Raw genomic sequence first — 17,701 nt, forward strand, 5'->3', positions numbered from 1 at the left:
ATCCTTTCAAACATCATTAGTAAGTATATAAATAACTTCAAAATAAATTTAAATATATATCAATAAGTAAATCCTTCAGTAAATAGACGGATCTTATGAGATTTTTGTACAAGTGCTCATGGTTAATAATTCTCAGATGTAAGATGGGAGGTTGTTTCATACTTTTGGTTCAAAATGTTAAATGCTCGTCAGCCTTTATTCTGCAGCTTGAGGCAGAAGGTATCATAATAATGGTTGCTGTACAAGGCACTGTTTACACTATTCACGTCCCACAAATTAAAGGGTTGTTTAGATTATTTATTTTTAGAATAATTAGACATGATTCTGCTTCTAGAAAAAGCAAATCTTCAAAGAACAATCTTGATATCTACTTTAAGAACATTTACATATTTTACTTGTACTACTGACTTTTTTCTCCAGATTGTTTTATATTTAATATCATGATTGAGTTTTGAATAATATCACTGCCATACTTTTACACGTAGATCCAGCTAAGATTTCATCAGGTTGGCACAGGCAAGCAGGCGTCAGTTTTCCTTGGTCCATGTAAGGTAAGCACTTAGCACCAGATGGACAGGTTGATTGTTTGCACACCTCTACTGGGGTCTGGCAACGGTCGCCCTCATAGTTGTCAACTAAAATTTTTAATACAAGGATAAACACGGAGAAAGATGTGCACAGAGAGAGAGAGAGAGAGAGAGAGAGAGAGAGAGAGAGAGAGAGAGAGAGAGAGAGAGAGAGAGAGAGAGAGAGAGAGACAGAGAGAGAGAGAGATAGAGAGAGAGAGAGAGAGAGATAGAGAGAGAGAGAGAGAGAGAGAGAGAGAGAGAGATAGGGAAGGAGCGGGGAGGGGGGGGGGGGCATGGGGATAGAAAATAATGTATTTCAAAACTCTGAAGGATTTTGTAAACAATCTAGAACAACATGTTTCATCATAACTCATAGCTTACAATTATGGCCACTCAAACCGAGTGCAACTGAAACCACCGCAATATCCTACTATTTATGCTGCTGAGACTACTACTACTACTACAGCCATTTCCACTACTACTACTACTACTACTACTACTACTACTACTACTACTACCACTACTACCATCACTACTATTACTACTACTACTCATAGTAGGTAGGTAGATGGTTTGTGTCCTGTGTGATTTTGGTCTCATCAGTCTTGTTGAGAGCAGCGACGGGTGGGACTCAGCAGCTCGATCCTTGCATGACAGTCTCTACCACAATTGTGGCACATGTAGTTTGACTGTGGGTTTTGTGCTTAATTCCTTCTCCTCAAATTTCTTTTTTCTTCTCTCCTGACCTCATATCTCCAGCCCCTGCGGTCATCAGTAAGTTATGCCCATGTCTTTTGAGTTGATGCTTATCAATTTCATGTTTTACTTGCAGACATCATACTAATGCAGAGCTGGATGGCTGGTTGGTCGACGTCTTGAAGCTACATGATGTCTTTGAGTATGCGCCCATTGTCCATTCTGTGTACATGACCAAGCCATCTCAAATGTCGCTGAAATGCTGAGGGAGTTTGCTCTTTCTAGCACGGTGGGAGAAAAATATACCAAAAAAAGTTGGTGCAAGGACACAGCCTTGTTTCACACTGCTGTGCATGGGTAAGGTTCTGAGGCTTCACTGTCATAAGTGATGGAGAAAGAGAGAGGGGACACAGTGATGGTGCCCTTTATACTACTAATACTACTACTATTACTACTACTTTTATTACTTCTACGACTAGTATTACAACAACAACAACTACTAATACTACTACTACTATTAATTCTACTACTACTACAATTACTTTTATAACAAACTTACGGTTTGAACAATCACAAGAGAATCCAAAACCATCAACAGAGCACATTCCCATCTGGTCTTCATCTACACCACAAGGATTTTTATGGCACATCTCTTTGACCAGCTGACAGGACTTGCCACTGTAATCTGAAATCAAAACAAAGATGACAAGTCCAGTTTTAATAAGTTTTAGAAGTTGTTAGGTGTTTGGGATGCTTATCATATCGGCACCGAAGAAAATGAAGATGGCTCAAGAGACAGAAAAAATACATAGATATAGAATTTTATGCTTTTGAAACTATTGGGTAAGATAACCCTAGGAAAAAGAATGACAAAGGTAAAATGTTGACATGAGTAGATCCAGAGACAATCTATCTGCTCATGAGCTCATCATAAGATCACTTGGATAGGAGTATTAAAATATGACCTCAAATAAGTTTTCTGATGTTGAGTTTTTACTTATAAAAACTAAAATTTTACAATTCCTATTCAATAGATCACAAATGCTATAATCCTGTTTTCCTTATCTTAAAACAAGTACAGAAGGAAGGAAAACAGGTAAAGTTTATACGGAGATAGAATATTCCACCCCATATCCTTGTTAACCATCCTCAGTCTTTGAATCTAAAGAATAAGAAGAGGGGAAAATAGCAATGAAACAAATCCATTAATGACAAGACTGAATGTCATTCAAATTATAATTCCTTCCATTATTTTTCTGGTCATTACTGAAGGGGGGAAGGGAGGGGAGGGGGTCAATTCAGTTGGTAGAGTACTCGCTTCACACACAAAGATCCACTCTGGGTGCAGTCGATATATTTTCTGATCCCCCTGTCTACTCAGCAAGCAATGGCAACTGGGTTTGTTAGATCAGAAAGTACTTTGCCATAGACTAGCGTCCTATCCAAAGAATAGCAAACAATTTCTATTGTCCATTTTATGCTATAGAAACTGGGATAAACGCCAGTTCCGTGGGCCTTTTGGCTCTTAAAAACTACCACATAACTGAAGGCCTCACCATTTTCACTGACAAAACCGTAATTGTAATGCAATCCAGATTTAAATTAAAGCCAAGTCACAATGATGTTATTGCTCTCTAGAACAAAATGTTTAGATAACACAAGGTTGAGTAAAATCAAACTTTACCATTACAGCGATACAAGAAATGCAACTTACGGGGATCAAAGCGACACCTTTTGACTCCAGCATACTTGTAAACGCCATTGCTGTCTGATTCCACTACATCTTTGTAAAGGAAGCATGTCCCGCTTGACAAGATTAATGACTCACATTCATCGTTATTTATACACCTGTCTCTACAACTTTCTAAACTGGAATCTGTAATGACTTCAGCAGTGTCTTGAATTCTAAATTTCAATCTCTTATGCTGTTCAATGGCACAGGATGTTATTTCTGATTTTTAAGAATAAAAGAAAATTGGGGGAAAAAGAACATTGATAAGAGATGTGAAATGTTTCATGTAAAAATGAAACAACTGCAACTGTTCTTAAGATGACTAAATGTATATATTTGTGGTTTCGGTATTGACTAAAACCAGGTTGAACAATATGCTGCAAAGAGAGAATATAGTTATAAATAAAATTTGAGTTAAACTCATACACTTTCATTGAGAAAAGAATGCAGATGATTTAATGAAAAAAAAATAAGAAAGAAAAAATAAAATTTGAGAAATTCTTGATATTTTGACTTTAAATTTATTTTTAGGCTATGTAAAAAGAAATTCCTTCTCTTTAACTAGCAGTAGCTCTAAAGTAAAGTCGATGATATGCAATTACATTAAAAGCATCGATCAAGATACCTTTAAAAGAAGTAGAATTTATAGGATCTACCTCCATCACAAATTCATTCAACACTTCCTTCAGTTTCTCATGAACGTAAATCAGTCTAGCACTTTATGGTCTTACATCATGGCCTGCGTGATCTTACCTCCCTCACAAACGCATTGAGCACTTCCATCATCTTTGTTCTCACAAGCTCCATGGACACACAAGAATGGGTTAAAGAGTTTACACATATCTGCCTTGACACCACAATTGTCTCCAGCAGTTCCTTCCTTGCATCTTTGATTCAAAAACAAAAAAATGGCAAAACATATAGATCTTGTTCCAACAGTAAATGGTTAATTGATTTCAATTCAAACCTGAGGGGAAGTACTTGTGTAATCCACCTTTTTCAAATCTTGAAAGGCTTAATCTAGCATTGATTGGGTAATTGGGTCTATTAAATCTGGTCGAAATTACTTTGCAATAGAATAGTGTCCTTTTCAGATGATACCTTTCTATAGTTATTGCCTGCTTAACACTATAAAAACCACGACACTGTCCATCTCCGAAAGACTACTTTATAAGCTTTAAAGGTCAATCATTTACAAACTATATCAATATTATCAATGAAATTTGTCTTGTATACAAATGACAACATAATTATCATCAAGCCAAATAGCATTTGCCCCTAAGGAAAAGGGAGAAAATAGACAAAAATGAATTTCAAACTGGCTACATTTATTGTTCATTTTTAAACAGAAAAAAAATATCAATTTGCCAAAAAAAAAATCCAGACAAAGAGACACATACCGACAGTAAGGCTTATCATTAAGACTGTAGCAAGTGGCACTATTAACACAGGCATCTTCACAGTAATCCATCCTTGATTCACAATTATCCCCCGTCCAACCTTTCTCACAGGCACACAGATAACTGTTGACACCATTTACAGAGCAATTACCACCATGTTGGCAAGGAGCACTCTCACAAAGATCCAAGGCATCCTAAAGGAGGCAAGATTGACCCAAAAAAAAAAAATTAAAATCAAACGAAACAAAAATAGATGTAAAGGAAAAACAGATGTTGAAGAAGTTTAAAAGATGTTATACAATAAACCTCAGATACAAAAAAAGCTAACAAGGACTGAAGGTAAGTTCTGATTGTTAACCCTCAATTTTCACCATAGCATTGAAGAACTTTTGCATAACTATAAACCATGAGCAAGAATTTTGATTTTTAAAGTACAACAAACCAAACAAGAAAACAATCAGATAATCAAAATTGCGGTAAATAATATCTTTCAGTGAGACAGTGACTCTGGCATGAGCAATTATGACAATGATGATAAATAACATGACACTTCGGTGAAAAGAGAAAGTGAGACAGATAAAGAGACAAACAGACATACAAACAGATAGACAGACATACGGATAGATAGATAGATAGATAGATAGATAGATAGATAGATAGATAGATAGATAGATAGATAGATAGATAGATAGATAGATAGATAGATAATAGATATATAGATAGATAGATAGATAGAAAGATAAGATTGAATGGTGTGGGGAAAGGTAGGGGCTGTAAATATCAAAAGGAATGACCATAACAAACAACGCACAGAACAGTTCTTGCCACCATATCCGGGTTGACATTTACATTTGTAGTCCATGATTAAATCTTCACAAGTTACTGAATTTTCACACTGGCCCTGGCAGTCATTGATGTTGATCTCACATCTCTCACCTGAGTGTTGAGGAGAGAGGGGGGGGGGGGGGAGAAAAATGAGTCGGGATGTTTTAAATTAGTAGTGATTTTCAAACAGTTTTTATGACAAGTTTCAAGATTCAAGCACATTAAATTTTAGGCACACTGGTCAAATTAAAATAATTACAAAGATCTTAATTGAATAAAACTTTCCAGATGTTAAAACCTTTTTATATCAACTTCTTTTCCTTCAGTATTTATCTTACTGAAGGCATAGATACAAAGAAAATCTTTTAAGTTCACGATTAAAGTAGAGAACTTTTTTGGGATAACTCTTTCTTGTTTTATCATATAATTATTCGCATTGTCCGACACTGTAAGTTACATAACTTTTCATATTTTTATCTTGCACCTATGTCTGCTATTCCTGTTTTCGCTTGCAACACAAGATCAATTTCACCTCATAACATCTTATTCTATTTCAAATATAGACAAGAATGTTATCACTCTGTTTATACACAAGTCTCTGAGCGAATATAATTATGACAATACCCTATAAATACTTTCACAATGATAATTAATCCATGTCAAACATAACTAATAAAATGTTGGTTTTTACTTATATTTACCTTCAAATCCAAGCGGACAGTCACAGAAAACTGATGCAACTCGATCATGACACACCCCTCCGTTCTGACATGAATCAACAGTACAGTCATTGATGTTGTGTTGACACTGAGCACCATTAAAGCCCTCGGGACATTTGCATGAATACCCTCCAAGAATGTTTGAACATTCTGCATTGTTTGCACATGGAGAACTCTCACAGTATTTGGTCATCACGCAGTTATTCTTCTCTTCACCTGATCAGAAAAGAGAAAGTGAGACAGATAAGGAAACAAACAGACATACAAACAGATAGACATACTGAGATAAAATTCCAGAGATAGAAAGACAAAACACATATACAACAATTAGTTTTCTTCCTAAAATAAATATTGCAAATTCATTCAAAGACAAAGATCTTGTTTGAATAGCTTAAATTATGATCATTTTTGCTCATGTTCTTTGTTTTGGTCAATACTAGAACAGAGGTTTGAAACTGTTACAGTAGTCTTCAAGCTAATCAAATTCTGGTCAATTTTGCTAATTATTAGAGTCACAACAATCCTGAGTTTTTCACCTCTTTGGTCATTACTCTTCTCCATGTCTCTTGAGATATTCAAACCTTCCTCTGCCCTGATGGTCCCAATCTTAAGTGTATTTTCATACTTTTCCACTCCATTTCCAGAGTGTATTCATTCAAGCTCTGTTTCCACCTCCACACCTCTTCCCTTATTGGATTCTGTTTGATTTTGTTTCTCCCAGTTCAAGTGAAGATTTTATTTGACCAATTGATTTTTTCTCTGATGATAGAACAGGTACCACATGCTAAAAGATAACAAACCAGACAGATTAAAAAAACAAACAAACAAACAAAAAAAACAACTTACGGCTAGGCCACTCATAATGGTCTGGACAGAAGCAGATGGCCGAAATATTGGGATATCCAAAAACAACACATTTTCCTCCTTGACAGTTGGCCTTGTCGCACACATCTGGCATCACCTCACAGTTCTTTCCTGAGTAACCCTCAGGGCACTCACATTCATAATCGTTATTCCCATCTTTACATGTTCCCCCATAAAGACATGTATTCTCTGTACAATCATCTGGATATAATGAAAGAAATAAAAGAAAGATAAATAGTCAGTGCATTTTTCACACCAATGATCCCGACTTTTTTCATTATGGACTAATGCTTTGCAAATCTTTATTTTTGACTTGCAATACTTTATAGTTATAATGTATAGTGATCTTTCCTTTTCTTTCTTGGCTGGTTAAAGACTGATTTGAGTCAAACAAATATTTGTTAGGCATTTTTATTCAATTGTAACCCACTGTTACAATATGTTATCATGTCAGGGCTGACTAGAAATTGAGAGTTTCATTCTAAAACAAACTTTTAAATTTGAGTTGCTTTAATGTTATTAATTTGGCGGAAAACTCACATTTCTTTAATTAGAAATTCAACTTCCTGTGTTTTATTCACAACTACATAATACAAGATTGGCAAAATGAGTTTCATATTGAATTTTGTATTTGAGTGAAAATAGAAATATATTTTGTGCTCTGGTGGTATGATCATCGGTATGTGACCTTTAGACCCTAGGTTTGAGGCAGCGCAAATTGAGTCCTCGGAAAAACGTTCTTTACTCACATTTTTTCACCATATTCATGTGTGAAATGAGTATCTGACTGATAGCAGTGTTGTCTGTGTAAAATAAAAAAAAGGTTACAGTGCCTCACAGATGTTATGCTTCATCCTATATGTTGGCTGGAAATGCCTCGTTAAGTGGTTTGAGCACATCTTGTAGATATTGCGCTATATAAACTCTCACAAGTAATTTTGTTCCCATTAAAAACATCTCTCTAAATCAACACATCTAAAATAAAAACACAATTTAAATACAGCAAATAAAAAATAAAAGTACCTATATTAGTTTGACAAAGATCCCCAGTGAATCCTATGGGACAGCTACAATGGTATCTCACATCACCAAATCCAACACATTTACCGCCGTTCTCACATTTCACTGTAGAGCATGGGTCTGAAGCCACTTCACATCTGGATGTTGGTGTTTGGAAGGTGAGCGATGGGGGGGGGGGGGGGGGCGCATAATGAGTAAGGGTGGTACAAATTGTTAGAGAATTTTCAACATATCTGATTCTTTTTGTAATCATTACGAAATATATCATAGGTTTTGAGCCTTCGTGCACATATTGGCGGGTCTAATAATTGAATGCAATTATGGGCCTGCTTTGACTTTGTTGCAATGTGTGCATTGGTTTGAGGTTGGGTTTTTTTTCCATTACAACAATAAAACCATAACAATTTAGCTTATCAGACCTGCAAATAAGTATACATCGTTTTGAACCGATACTTGCAGTTAAAGTATAATTAACAACTTGAATAAAAACATGCTTTGAACTAAAATGAATACTTTAATGTGATTGGGTAAACATTTGATATCAAGGTATATTCAAAAAGTAAAGCAAGTCCCATGGGGATTGTCCTCTAAGTAGGTTAATGTTTCAAGTCATCAGTGATTAGTTTACATTTGGAATATCTAAAACAATCCAACTATTCATTTATTGTTGGGTTAATAAATGGACAAGGATAATAAGTGACCAAAAGGAAATCAAATTATGTTAACATTGGAAAGCAGGAGCGCTAGTGTCTCCTCTATTTCATCTATGAGGCTGTATAAAAAGATAGTAGCTTATAGAAAGTTACTTCAATATTACAATTTATAAAATTGCAAAAAGAACAAGTTGAACATGAAGTGACTGATACAAAATTACAGAAATACAATCTTAAATGTTGGTTCACAGGTTTTTAAAAATTTAAATATATCTTTCCTTACATTATGTCCACTGTAACATACTGTAAACTTTGTCCATTATAGCATGCCGATTTTTATTTTTTTGGAAACTACTTAAATGCCATTCAGATATTTGTTGATATTCAAAGCAAAAAAAAAAAAAACAACAAAAACATAAAACATTGCTTGTCTTTTCCATTGTTCTGCAAAACAGCTAAGATCTTTGCCTTTTTGTTTTGGAAAACACAAAAATGTCACCCTCACACCAAGTTTACATTCAAGGGGAGAGCATGAAAAATAATAAACCAACAAACCTGTCATTGAGATATGCTACCCCTGGTGGACACACACATTCTGCATCATTGACAAGATCATGACAGAAATCTCTTTCAGCGCATGTGTCATCTTTACAATCATTCTTTAAGTCCTTCTCACATCGGTCTCCTGCAAACACTGAAATCGCATTTGATGTGGAAAATTATGTCAGATGTAAGAGATAAAATGTGCACTTTAATTTCCTGTTTAAATTAGTTGATTCCATTCTAAAAATTGCTCCACTGCAAAACAAGAAACTATTCTTATATCAATGAGAACAGGGTAGTTGAATAAGTGGCAAAATCAGTTTGAACATGAAAGATTGTGTATATTAAACTATATGAAACCACACACAAAAAAAGTTATTAACTCTTTATCAATGGGACTGCATTTTTTTCAAATGATAATTTTCTCCTCTTGATTACCTGGTTTGCAGGCCTAATCATTTTCGACATCAGAGCTTGATTTGCATTGTGATCAAAATTGTAAAATTTGTCTCAGGTTAAAGTTCTATTATATCTAAAAGTATTGAAATGAAGCCTACCATAGATTAAAAACGATATATGAAATAATAGTGGCTAAAAATAAAAAATAAAAATTATGAACATACATGGCTCTCCTGTGCATTGTTTTTCTTTAGAGAAGTTCCCATGGGTGTTGGTAACCCCTGGATCAAGATAGTCTAAAGATCTGAAATACCAACACAATCTGGCTTCAGGCTCGTAAATCAAGGCTTTGCAGGTAGGTGAATTTTTACAGGACTGCTCACATTCTTCTAGTGAGAAATCAATATCATAATCTGTCGTATCTATAGCATTGTAGTCCAATCTTGGCTGTACAACGTATATACAATCTTCATCTGAAATGGTGTAGTTTTAATAAGTTAATATTATACATTAATTATGTGTCAATGAGTAATGCAAAAGAGGCGAGGTGATAATGGGCTTGTTGTCTGGATCCGACTGATGGTGGAGTAAAACACCCCCAGGTTGTTCATTCTTTTATCTGATTTGACTTTCAATGTCTATTCAATCTGGGTTTCATTAAACTTACACTATTGATTTACAATTATTAATGAAATATCTGGTTTCAAATAGCAATATAATACTGACATAAAAATACACTATATGATTAAGTGTTGTTTTCGAGGACTGAGATGCATACAACAATATTGTATATGATGCAATGCTTGGTTTACTTTTACGTCAAACAAACTAGATCCATCATATTTATGGACTAAAAACCAATTGATAGTTCACATTGGATAACAGAATATCAAACTCAACACATATTTTATCCAGTTCATGCAAATAAGAAATAAAAATACATGATTCAGTTGCCTACCAATATAACACTCGCAGACATAGCTAGGGTATCCCGCTTGGGTTGTGTTATCCTTGCAAGTACCACCATAGCATGGATTAGGGTTGCATGGATCAATCTTATTTTCACATCTGTGGCCAATATAGCCTGTTGAAATAGAAGAATATCTAGTTTTATTTGAGAAATGTATTATATGTAAATTTAAAGAGAAAAAGGAGGGTAGCGCTACAAGGTAGCGTGTTAAACCGTTCTCTAATTTTGTTTTTAAGCTTATTTTATGTCATAGAGGTTTGAATTCAGATAAAAAGGAAATATTTGAATGTGTGTAGAAGGGAATAATTTGCATCATCGTGAAGTTTTTTGCTGACTCAGAGGCACACAGTATGACAAATGTGGAAAATATTCGTTGTGAGTTAGAGATCTTTTTCTAAGACTTTCTTGTCATTTTTTTCATATATCCAGTAGATTTGTCCTAGGCTATTGAATGTTCATATTTCAAAGGCTTTGTCTTCTTTTCTTTAAATGATTCAGGTTTTTAAATTATTGAAGAATTTTATAGTATGTGTAATGTGTGGGGTCTTCAGAGTAGTATTTTACCTGGTTTACAATTGCAAGTAGATGTATGGTAGTCCTTGACACAAGATCCATCTTCATTTCTGCCCTCTTCTTCACAATCTGTTGTACAGGCAAAATCTATCATATAGAAGGGGGAAAAATGGATAAATTACTCATTAATAAATTGGCATTACATGCTTTTAAAAATTATTTGATAATAATCTGGAAAGAAACAGCATAAAAAAAAAAAGATTTTTAAAAATGCATTTTAGTAAATGAGCCTTCTCATTCTTCCTCACCCCCCCCCCCCCCCCGCCCCCTCCCCCCACAAAAACATTATCCTCCTTCCAATGGTAATTTGGGGTAAATGCACTTTTATTGATTATCATATTTTATCTTGCAACATTTCCCACCTTCCAATTTCTTAAAGTGAATTGTAAACACGATTTCTTTTTTGTTTTTTGTTTTGCATTTTCTATTTATTACCTATACATTCAATCTGGGATGTGGAACCCTCTCCCTCTGTGGTTTTGGATCCTGGACACTCAAGACATTCTGTCTGACCCTTTTGTGGCTGGTACAAGTTGACTGGACATGGTGTACACGGGGCATAGCCAGTGATTGAGTAGTGACCAGCAGGACATGGGTCTTTGAAAATTTAAAAAAAACACACACAAAATTTCATGAATTGAGGCCATTTTAAGTTTTATAAGATATAAAGATATTGTTAGGATCCCATAGATTTAGACATTACCCCAGTTTATGTCATGTAAACCGAAATATTTACTCACTTGATACTCTCCAAATAGGAATTAATCTGCAACAAAGTGTTTTCCGCTGGCTGTACTAGGTGTGTTGTAATAGTTCCTCACTCAATCTAGACATTAACTGCTAGAATCCATAAAGAGATCAAATGACAAATGACATAGTTACCATGACAAGCATTCTCTCCAATGGTGACTGCTTGTCTTCCCAAAGTACTTCCCTCATTAGGACATGGACTACAGGTTTTGGAGTCAACCCAGTACGTATCTTCAGGACATGCATTACATTTATCTTTGATGAAACCAGTGCTGCTAGTAAACCCTGTAGGACAAAATGCTGAGGATGGAAAGTAATAGTTTTTAAAGATGAAACTGACTACAATAATAATAATGATAATAGTGATAATAATAATAATAATAATAATAATAATAATAATAATAATAATAATAATAAGAAGAAGAAGAAGAAGAAGAAGAAGAGAAGAAGAAGAAGAAGAAGAAGAAGAAGAAGAAGAAGAAGAAAATAATAATAATAATAATAATAATAATAATAATAATAATAATAATATATATGATAATAATAATAATAAAAATAATAATAATAATAATAATAATAATAATAATAATAATAATAATAATAATAATAATAATAATAATAATAATAATATAATAATAATAATAATAATAATAATAATAATAATATTAATAATGATAATAATAATAATAAAAATTATAATAACAATAAATCCATGTTTTTTTTTATTCAGCTTCATTAAAAATACATCCTTGTTTTACCGGGACATCCATCTTTTCCAGTGATGCCATCTGAAGCCAAGCTTCCCAGATCTCCACCATCAAAGTCACACACCTCACTACAAGTGTCCTGGTTTGGCTGACTGGTGTATTGTAGCTTTTCACATATGGAACAGGATTTGGACACTGAGTTCCAGCGATAGCCTGGCAGGCAAGGAACTAAAGGGACAAAAAGTCATATTTATCTTCGGATTTTTTGTCATGAACCATGAGTTTAGTAGACTATTTATTTTCTTTTATTGAATTTCTATCTTGTCTATTTCAATAGTGGTAGTAGTAGTAGTAGTAGTAGTAGTAGTAGTAGTAGTAGTAGTAGTAGTAGTAGTAGTAGTAGTAGTAGTAGTAGTAGTAGTAGTAGTAGTAGTAGTAGTAGTAATGGCAATGGTTGTAGTAATGTTAGTAGTTATTGTAGTTGTTAGAAAAGTTACTTGCAAAAAGCGGTACTTAGTATTCTCAAATGTTGATGTTGATGTTTTACTGAAGCAAATGTTTTAAAAGAATCACCATTGACAAATTACATGAGCAAATTTGCACTTACTGAGCTTAAGAGTGAAAGAAGATATGGGAGACAATATGAGCATACCACATCGTGTCTTGCCATCAAGAGTTATTGCTTCTTGTCTGTCATCACAAGTGGCACTCTCCACTTGTAGGAACTCTTGGGGTTCTGTGACTGTGTTCCATGGGTATTTACAAGTAGACCTGAAACTCTCAGAGGCTGAGACAGTTGTTTGAAAGTACGTAGTCTTCCCAGCTAAAAGTTTGTCCACACATTCTTGTAGGGCCGTTGCATTGTCATCAAAGCTTCCAACACGTAGGGTAAAATCAAGAGAAACCTGTGGATTAAGTCACGTTACTGGATGGAAACAATTCAGTGTGAGTGTGTCACAATAGAATACATGTGACCAACCATCTCAATATGGTATTATGTCAAACTGAACAACGAGAAGAAAAATGAATTTAAACTCAAAACCATCAGGACTAGTAAGTGTTCAGTTATTCTTTATTTTGTTGATTTGAAAATATTCTTGTACAGTTCAGAAACTTCACTGGTTTTTCTAGATTAGAGAATGATAATCTACCTAAAATTCATAACTTTGACGTCAAGATGAATTGTGACCTAAAGTCTCAAAATGGCCTTATGTCGGGGATTTGGGGGGGGGGGGGGGGGGGGGGAGGGTCATGTGTCAAAAGGGCCATTTTAGATTTTGTCACTTTATGAAACTGTCAGTTTTGTCCTCAATTTTTAAAATCGACTATTTATAAAGCATACTCAAACCGTTTTACAAACAGTCCCTTGTCATCAGTAACATTTAATATGGAGGATGAGACATGACGCTTTTAAGGTGATATTATAATTTTATTTCTCAGACACAATGCTGTCAAAGGTCAGATATTCATTTTAAACTTGAGAGTTGTGAGAGAATGTGAGTAAAGAGTCTTTTCCAAGGTCTCAACTTTGCACCACTGAGAGCGGAATTCTAACCAGGAACCTACCTGTCCAAAAGAAAGTGTCATACCACAAGAACACAAAGCCACATATAAAGCATATAAACTTTACCCAAATTTAATAAATTGTGACTGTAAAATCAATTTTTAGCACAGCATCTAAATCACCCCAATATAATACTATATAAAGTCAGTGGATTCCAATGTTTAGCATAGGTTTGACTAACATAAAACAAGATTGAGTCAGAACATCAAATATCATAGATAACTAATAATGGCATTTTTATGTGATACAGCTCAGGGCATGTGTTGCTATAGGCATCTATATTTTTTAAATTGCGATGAATATGCCTGTTAACATGTTATGCCATTAACTTGATTTCCTAGATCTTTATATATAATGAAACACTAAAAACATAAAAGTGTAGAACTTTCTTGAATTGCAAAGAACAAAAATCTGAAACCTGAAAGTGGTGTAACTCAAAGCACAAGGGTGAATTTTTAAAGGCGAGACCGAACTTCTTTCAAACCATTTTTTTCTCTCATTATTTATCTGATCATAACTGCAGACCTGAATGTTTTCATTAAATGAGTAGTAGCATCATCGAAGCTTAAGTTACATCGCTGTTACTGCTCGTGTGGATAAAACTGTAGGACATGTTTTCAGATTAGACTACAATTAAAACTAGCTTTTAAAGGATTAAACAGAGATGGGGAAATTTTTCAAAATATGAAACAAAATAATCCGTACCATTTTGGCACCCTCGTTCAATAGCTGCACTTCAGACATGGCAAATGTGTATTCTCCACATACTCCCTTTAAGTTGTTGACTTCATCACGAATGGCATTTTGGAATTCAGTTTTACACTGATCCGGGACAGCAAAGATTAAATCTTGACTTTCATAGTAGAACTTTCCAGACATTGTCTGAATTTGAGGGAATGTCTCTGTCAAAAAAAGGAAAAGCAGTCTCATCATCATCATCATCATCATCATCATCTACGGATGTACTGTGCAAAATGATCAAATTGATTTCTATTGTAACTTACGATAACAGTTGTAGAATGATGGCTCCCTAGTCCAAGTGTTGATATAGTCATTACTATCACAGGATGCCACTGTGGATCCTTGCTTGTTTGGAAGCACATAGCCATCATCACAAACTATATTACATGTGTGGATGGTGTTTGTCTGAAGGCAACTCTCCACATTTCCATTTGACACGAGCAAGGTTGCATTGAGGCATCCATCTAAAATGGGAGAAAAGACAAATAGGTATAGATGTTAAAATGTATAGGACATTTAACTTGTTTTCGACAAGTGCAATGCATATCTAATAATTGGTTGTGGTGGATGGTAGTGTAGTAGTATCATCATCATCCATATTAATAATAATAATAATAATAATAATAATAATAATAATAATAATAATAATAATAATAATAATAATAATAATAATAATAATAATAATAATAATAATAATAATAAAAATAATAAAAGTCATCATCATCATCATCAGCATCGTCAACAACAACACATAATCATCTAGAACATTACAAGCTCGATACCATATATATAATAATTGGTCATGGTGGATGGTAGTTTAGTATCACCATCATCATCATCATCATCATCATCATCATCATCATTACCATCATCATCAACAACAACAGCAACACATAATTGTCTAGAACATCACATTTTATACTTACGTCCTACAATAGAAAAGGCACATTCCTTCATTAGTCCATTGTCCTTTGTGACACTGGCTCGTACAATCTTTGTCTCTCCGACTTCGATAATCCATGATCCTGAGGTAGTCATTAAAATCTCAGCGTCAGGACTGGTCACTCCATAAGAGGACGAATTTGATGAAATTGCCATCTCAGTTTGTGACATTACCATATCCTGCGGGCCAATACATTTAATAGTAGGAGCAGAACGATCTGAAAAAAAAAAACCAGAAATTAGTTTATAACAAATATCTTCACTTTGAAAAAATCTTGAATTTGCAAAGTGAAATACAAAAAAAAATCAGTTCAAATAAGAATTTATTAGCTCAAAACACACAGGTGGTCGATTCTCCACCTGGTTTCTAGAGAGATTAGAGCTCTTTTTATGAAGCCTACAATTTAGTGTATTTCTAGTTTAATGTTTTTGTTTATAGTCAAATCTAGGGGACAACCAAAGTTATTCAAATTATTTGCTGCTGATGTGAAAAATCAAAATGAGTTAATTATTATCAATCACTGGCGATAACACTGACAAATTCAACTTATGACTTTTCATATTTTCCCTGAGAAATGCACTTTACACAAATTGCTCACCAATATTCCTCGTGGTAAAAAAACAAAAACAACTTGAGCTCTTATATAGCCCAATATCCACTAAACATACTCAAAGTGCTTTACAAAGAGTCCCTGACCAACAGCAACATGTAAAAAGTAGAACAAGAAATGGCACCTGTTAGGCGATATTACAATTTTTTCTGACAGATACAACAATGTTAATGGCCAGGTACTTATTTTACACCTGAGCATGGTGAAAGACTGTGAGTGAAGAGCCTTTTCCAAGGACTCAACTATCCCCTGCGCGAGGCTCAAACCCAGGACCTTCCAATCCAAAAGCGGGTGTCTCCAATCCAAAGCGAGTGTCTTACCACAAGAGACTCACATAGCATAATAAATAATATTTTACTAATGATTTATTGAGATAAAAATGACATTTATTCAAAAAGTGTAATTATAATTTACCATTGATAGAAACTTTAACAGTGCATTCCGAATATTGATTGTGGTCATGTGCTCGGAATGTTAAAGAGTCATTTTTTGTTATATTATTGATGTTCACATAAGGACCAGACTGTTGATACATATACACATGACCAGAGTTGTCTGAGTATGTTGGAAGGTCAAAAGTTATTTTCTCATAAAGGTCGAATGAAACGTCATTGGGGCAAGTAATCACTGGATCCATATAATCTGCAGAGATGTATATAAAATTTGAAGGTTATTATATTTGTATTGATAAATAAAACAAATGAATGGATAGTCAGACAAACAACAAAGAAAAGAGAAAGATATGGGGGAGAGGGGCTGGACATGTTGATTTATTTCATAAATTTAAAGAGGAAAAATATATGATGATGTGATGATGAGGATGATGATGATGAGTTGATAATACTTTTACTGCTACTGCTACTGATGTTGATGATGATGATGATGATGATGATGATGATGGTGATGATGATGAACCAGGAAAAGGAAGAGGACAAGAAAGCAGGCAAAGAGGCGGAAATGGGAGGGGTTGGAAGATGAGAGAAGGAGAATGAGGGGGGGGGGGGGTGAGAATTGGCTCTACACTCACCAAAACAAGTAGGGGCTGTGTCATTCCATTTTGCTACTTTATTCACAGAGTCATAGATACAAAGAAGGGGTGTCGCTGGTACTAGGGTGTATCCGCTGTTTGTGCATTCATAGTAAACAATTTGGTCCATCTCATATCCGTCCTTTGCAATCTGCTTGGTGCCACTCACTGTACCAGGATCTTGACATCGAGGACCTAAAGTGGAAGAAACAAAAAAAAAAAAAAAAAAAAAAGAGATGATAAAATTGCTAGCTTTCTTAGTTCCTTTTTTTTGAATTGTATGTGTATTATTTTGTAGAGATAAAATCCAATGTTTAGTAATATACATTCGAGGACAAAGAGAAGAATGATGCAGTCACTTTCATGAGCTGAGGCCCAGCTCCTTTCTTTTTTACC

At 34.5% G+C, this 17,701-nt stretch overlaps 1 protein-coding gene across 1 annotated transcript in view; it reads right to left on the reverse strand.

Annotated features, from left to right (window-relative positions):
* Positions 1–17,701, reverse strand: part of LOC144972462 (uncharacterized) — a 101,758-nt gene that overhangs the window by 41,324 nt on the left and 42,733 nt on the right. The window contains exons 23-44 of the mRNA XM_078913656.1: positions 17,306–17,500; positions 16,693–16,920; positions 15,652–15,885; positions 14,989–15,189; positions 14,690–14,886; positions 13,073–13,325; positions 12,472–12,648; positions 11,846–12,013; positions 11,399–11,560; positions 10,955–11,050; positions 10,379–10,504; positions 9,645–9,893; positions 9,034–9,172; positions 7,829–7,962; positions 6,788–7,006; positions 5,924–6,157; positions 5,209–5,333; positions 4,398–4,591; positions 3,751–3,884; positions 2,980–3,216; positions 1,825–1,950; positions 474–635 (exon numbers count right to left, since the gene is read on the reverse strand). Coding sequence (XP_078769782.1) covers positions 474–635; positions 1,825–1,950; positions 2,980–3,216; positions 3,751–3,884; positions 4,398–4,591; positions 5,209–5,333; positions 5,924–6,157; positions 6,788–7,006; positions 7,829–7,962; positions 9,034–9,172; positions 9,645–9,893; positions 10,379–10,504; positions 10,955–11,050; positions 11,399–11,560; positions 11,846–12,013; positions 12,472–12,648; positions 13,073–13,325; positions 14,690–14,886; positions 14,989–15,189; positions 15,652–15,885; positions 16,693–16,920; positions 17,306–17,500 — 3,990 coding nt within the window. The remainder of the gene's footprint in view (positions 1–473; positions 636–1,824; positions 1,951–2,979; positions 3,217–3,750; positions 3,885–4,397; positions 4,592–5,208; positions 5,334–5,923; positions 6,158–6,787; positions 7,007–7,828; positions 7,963–9,033; positions 9,173–9,644; positions 9,894–10,378; positions 10,505–10,954; positions 11,051–11,398; positions 11,561–11,845; positions 12,014–12,471; positions 12,649–13,072; positions 13,326–14,689; positions 14,887–14,988; positions 15,190–15,651; positions 15,886–16,692; positions 16,921–17,305; positions 17,501–17,701) is intronic.

This window comes from Berghia stephanieae, chromosome 5 (assembly GCF_034508935.2).
Source record: "Berghia stephanieae isolate SIO BIC M18660-M18661 chromosome 5, UCSD_Bste_1.3, whole genome shotgun sequence".
NCBI lineage: Eukaryota > Metazoa > Mollusca > Gastropoda > Nudibranchia > Aeolidiidae > Berghia > Berghia stephanieae.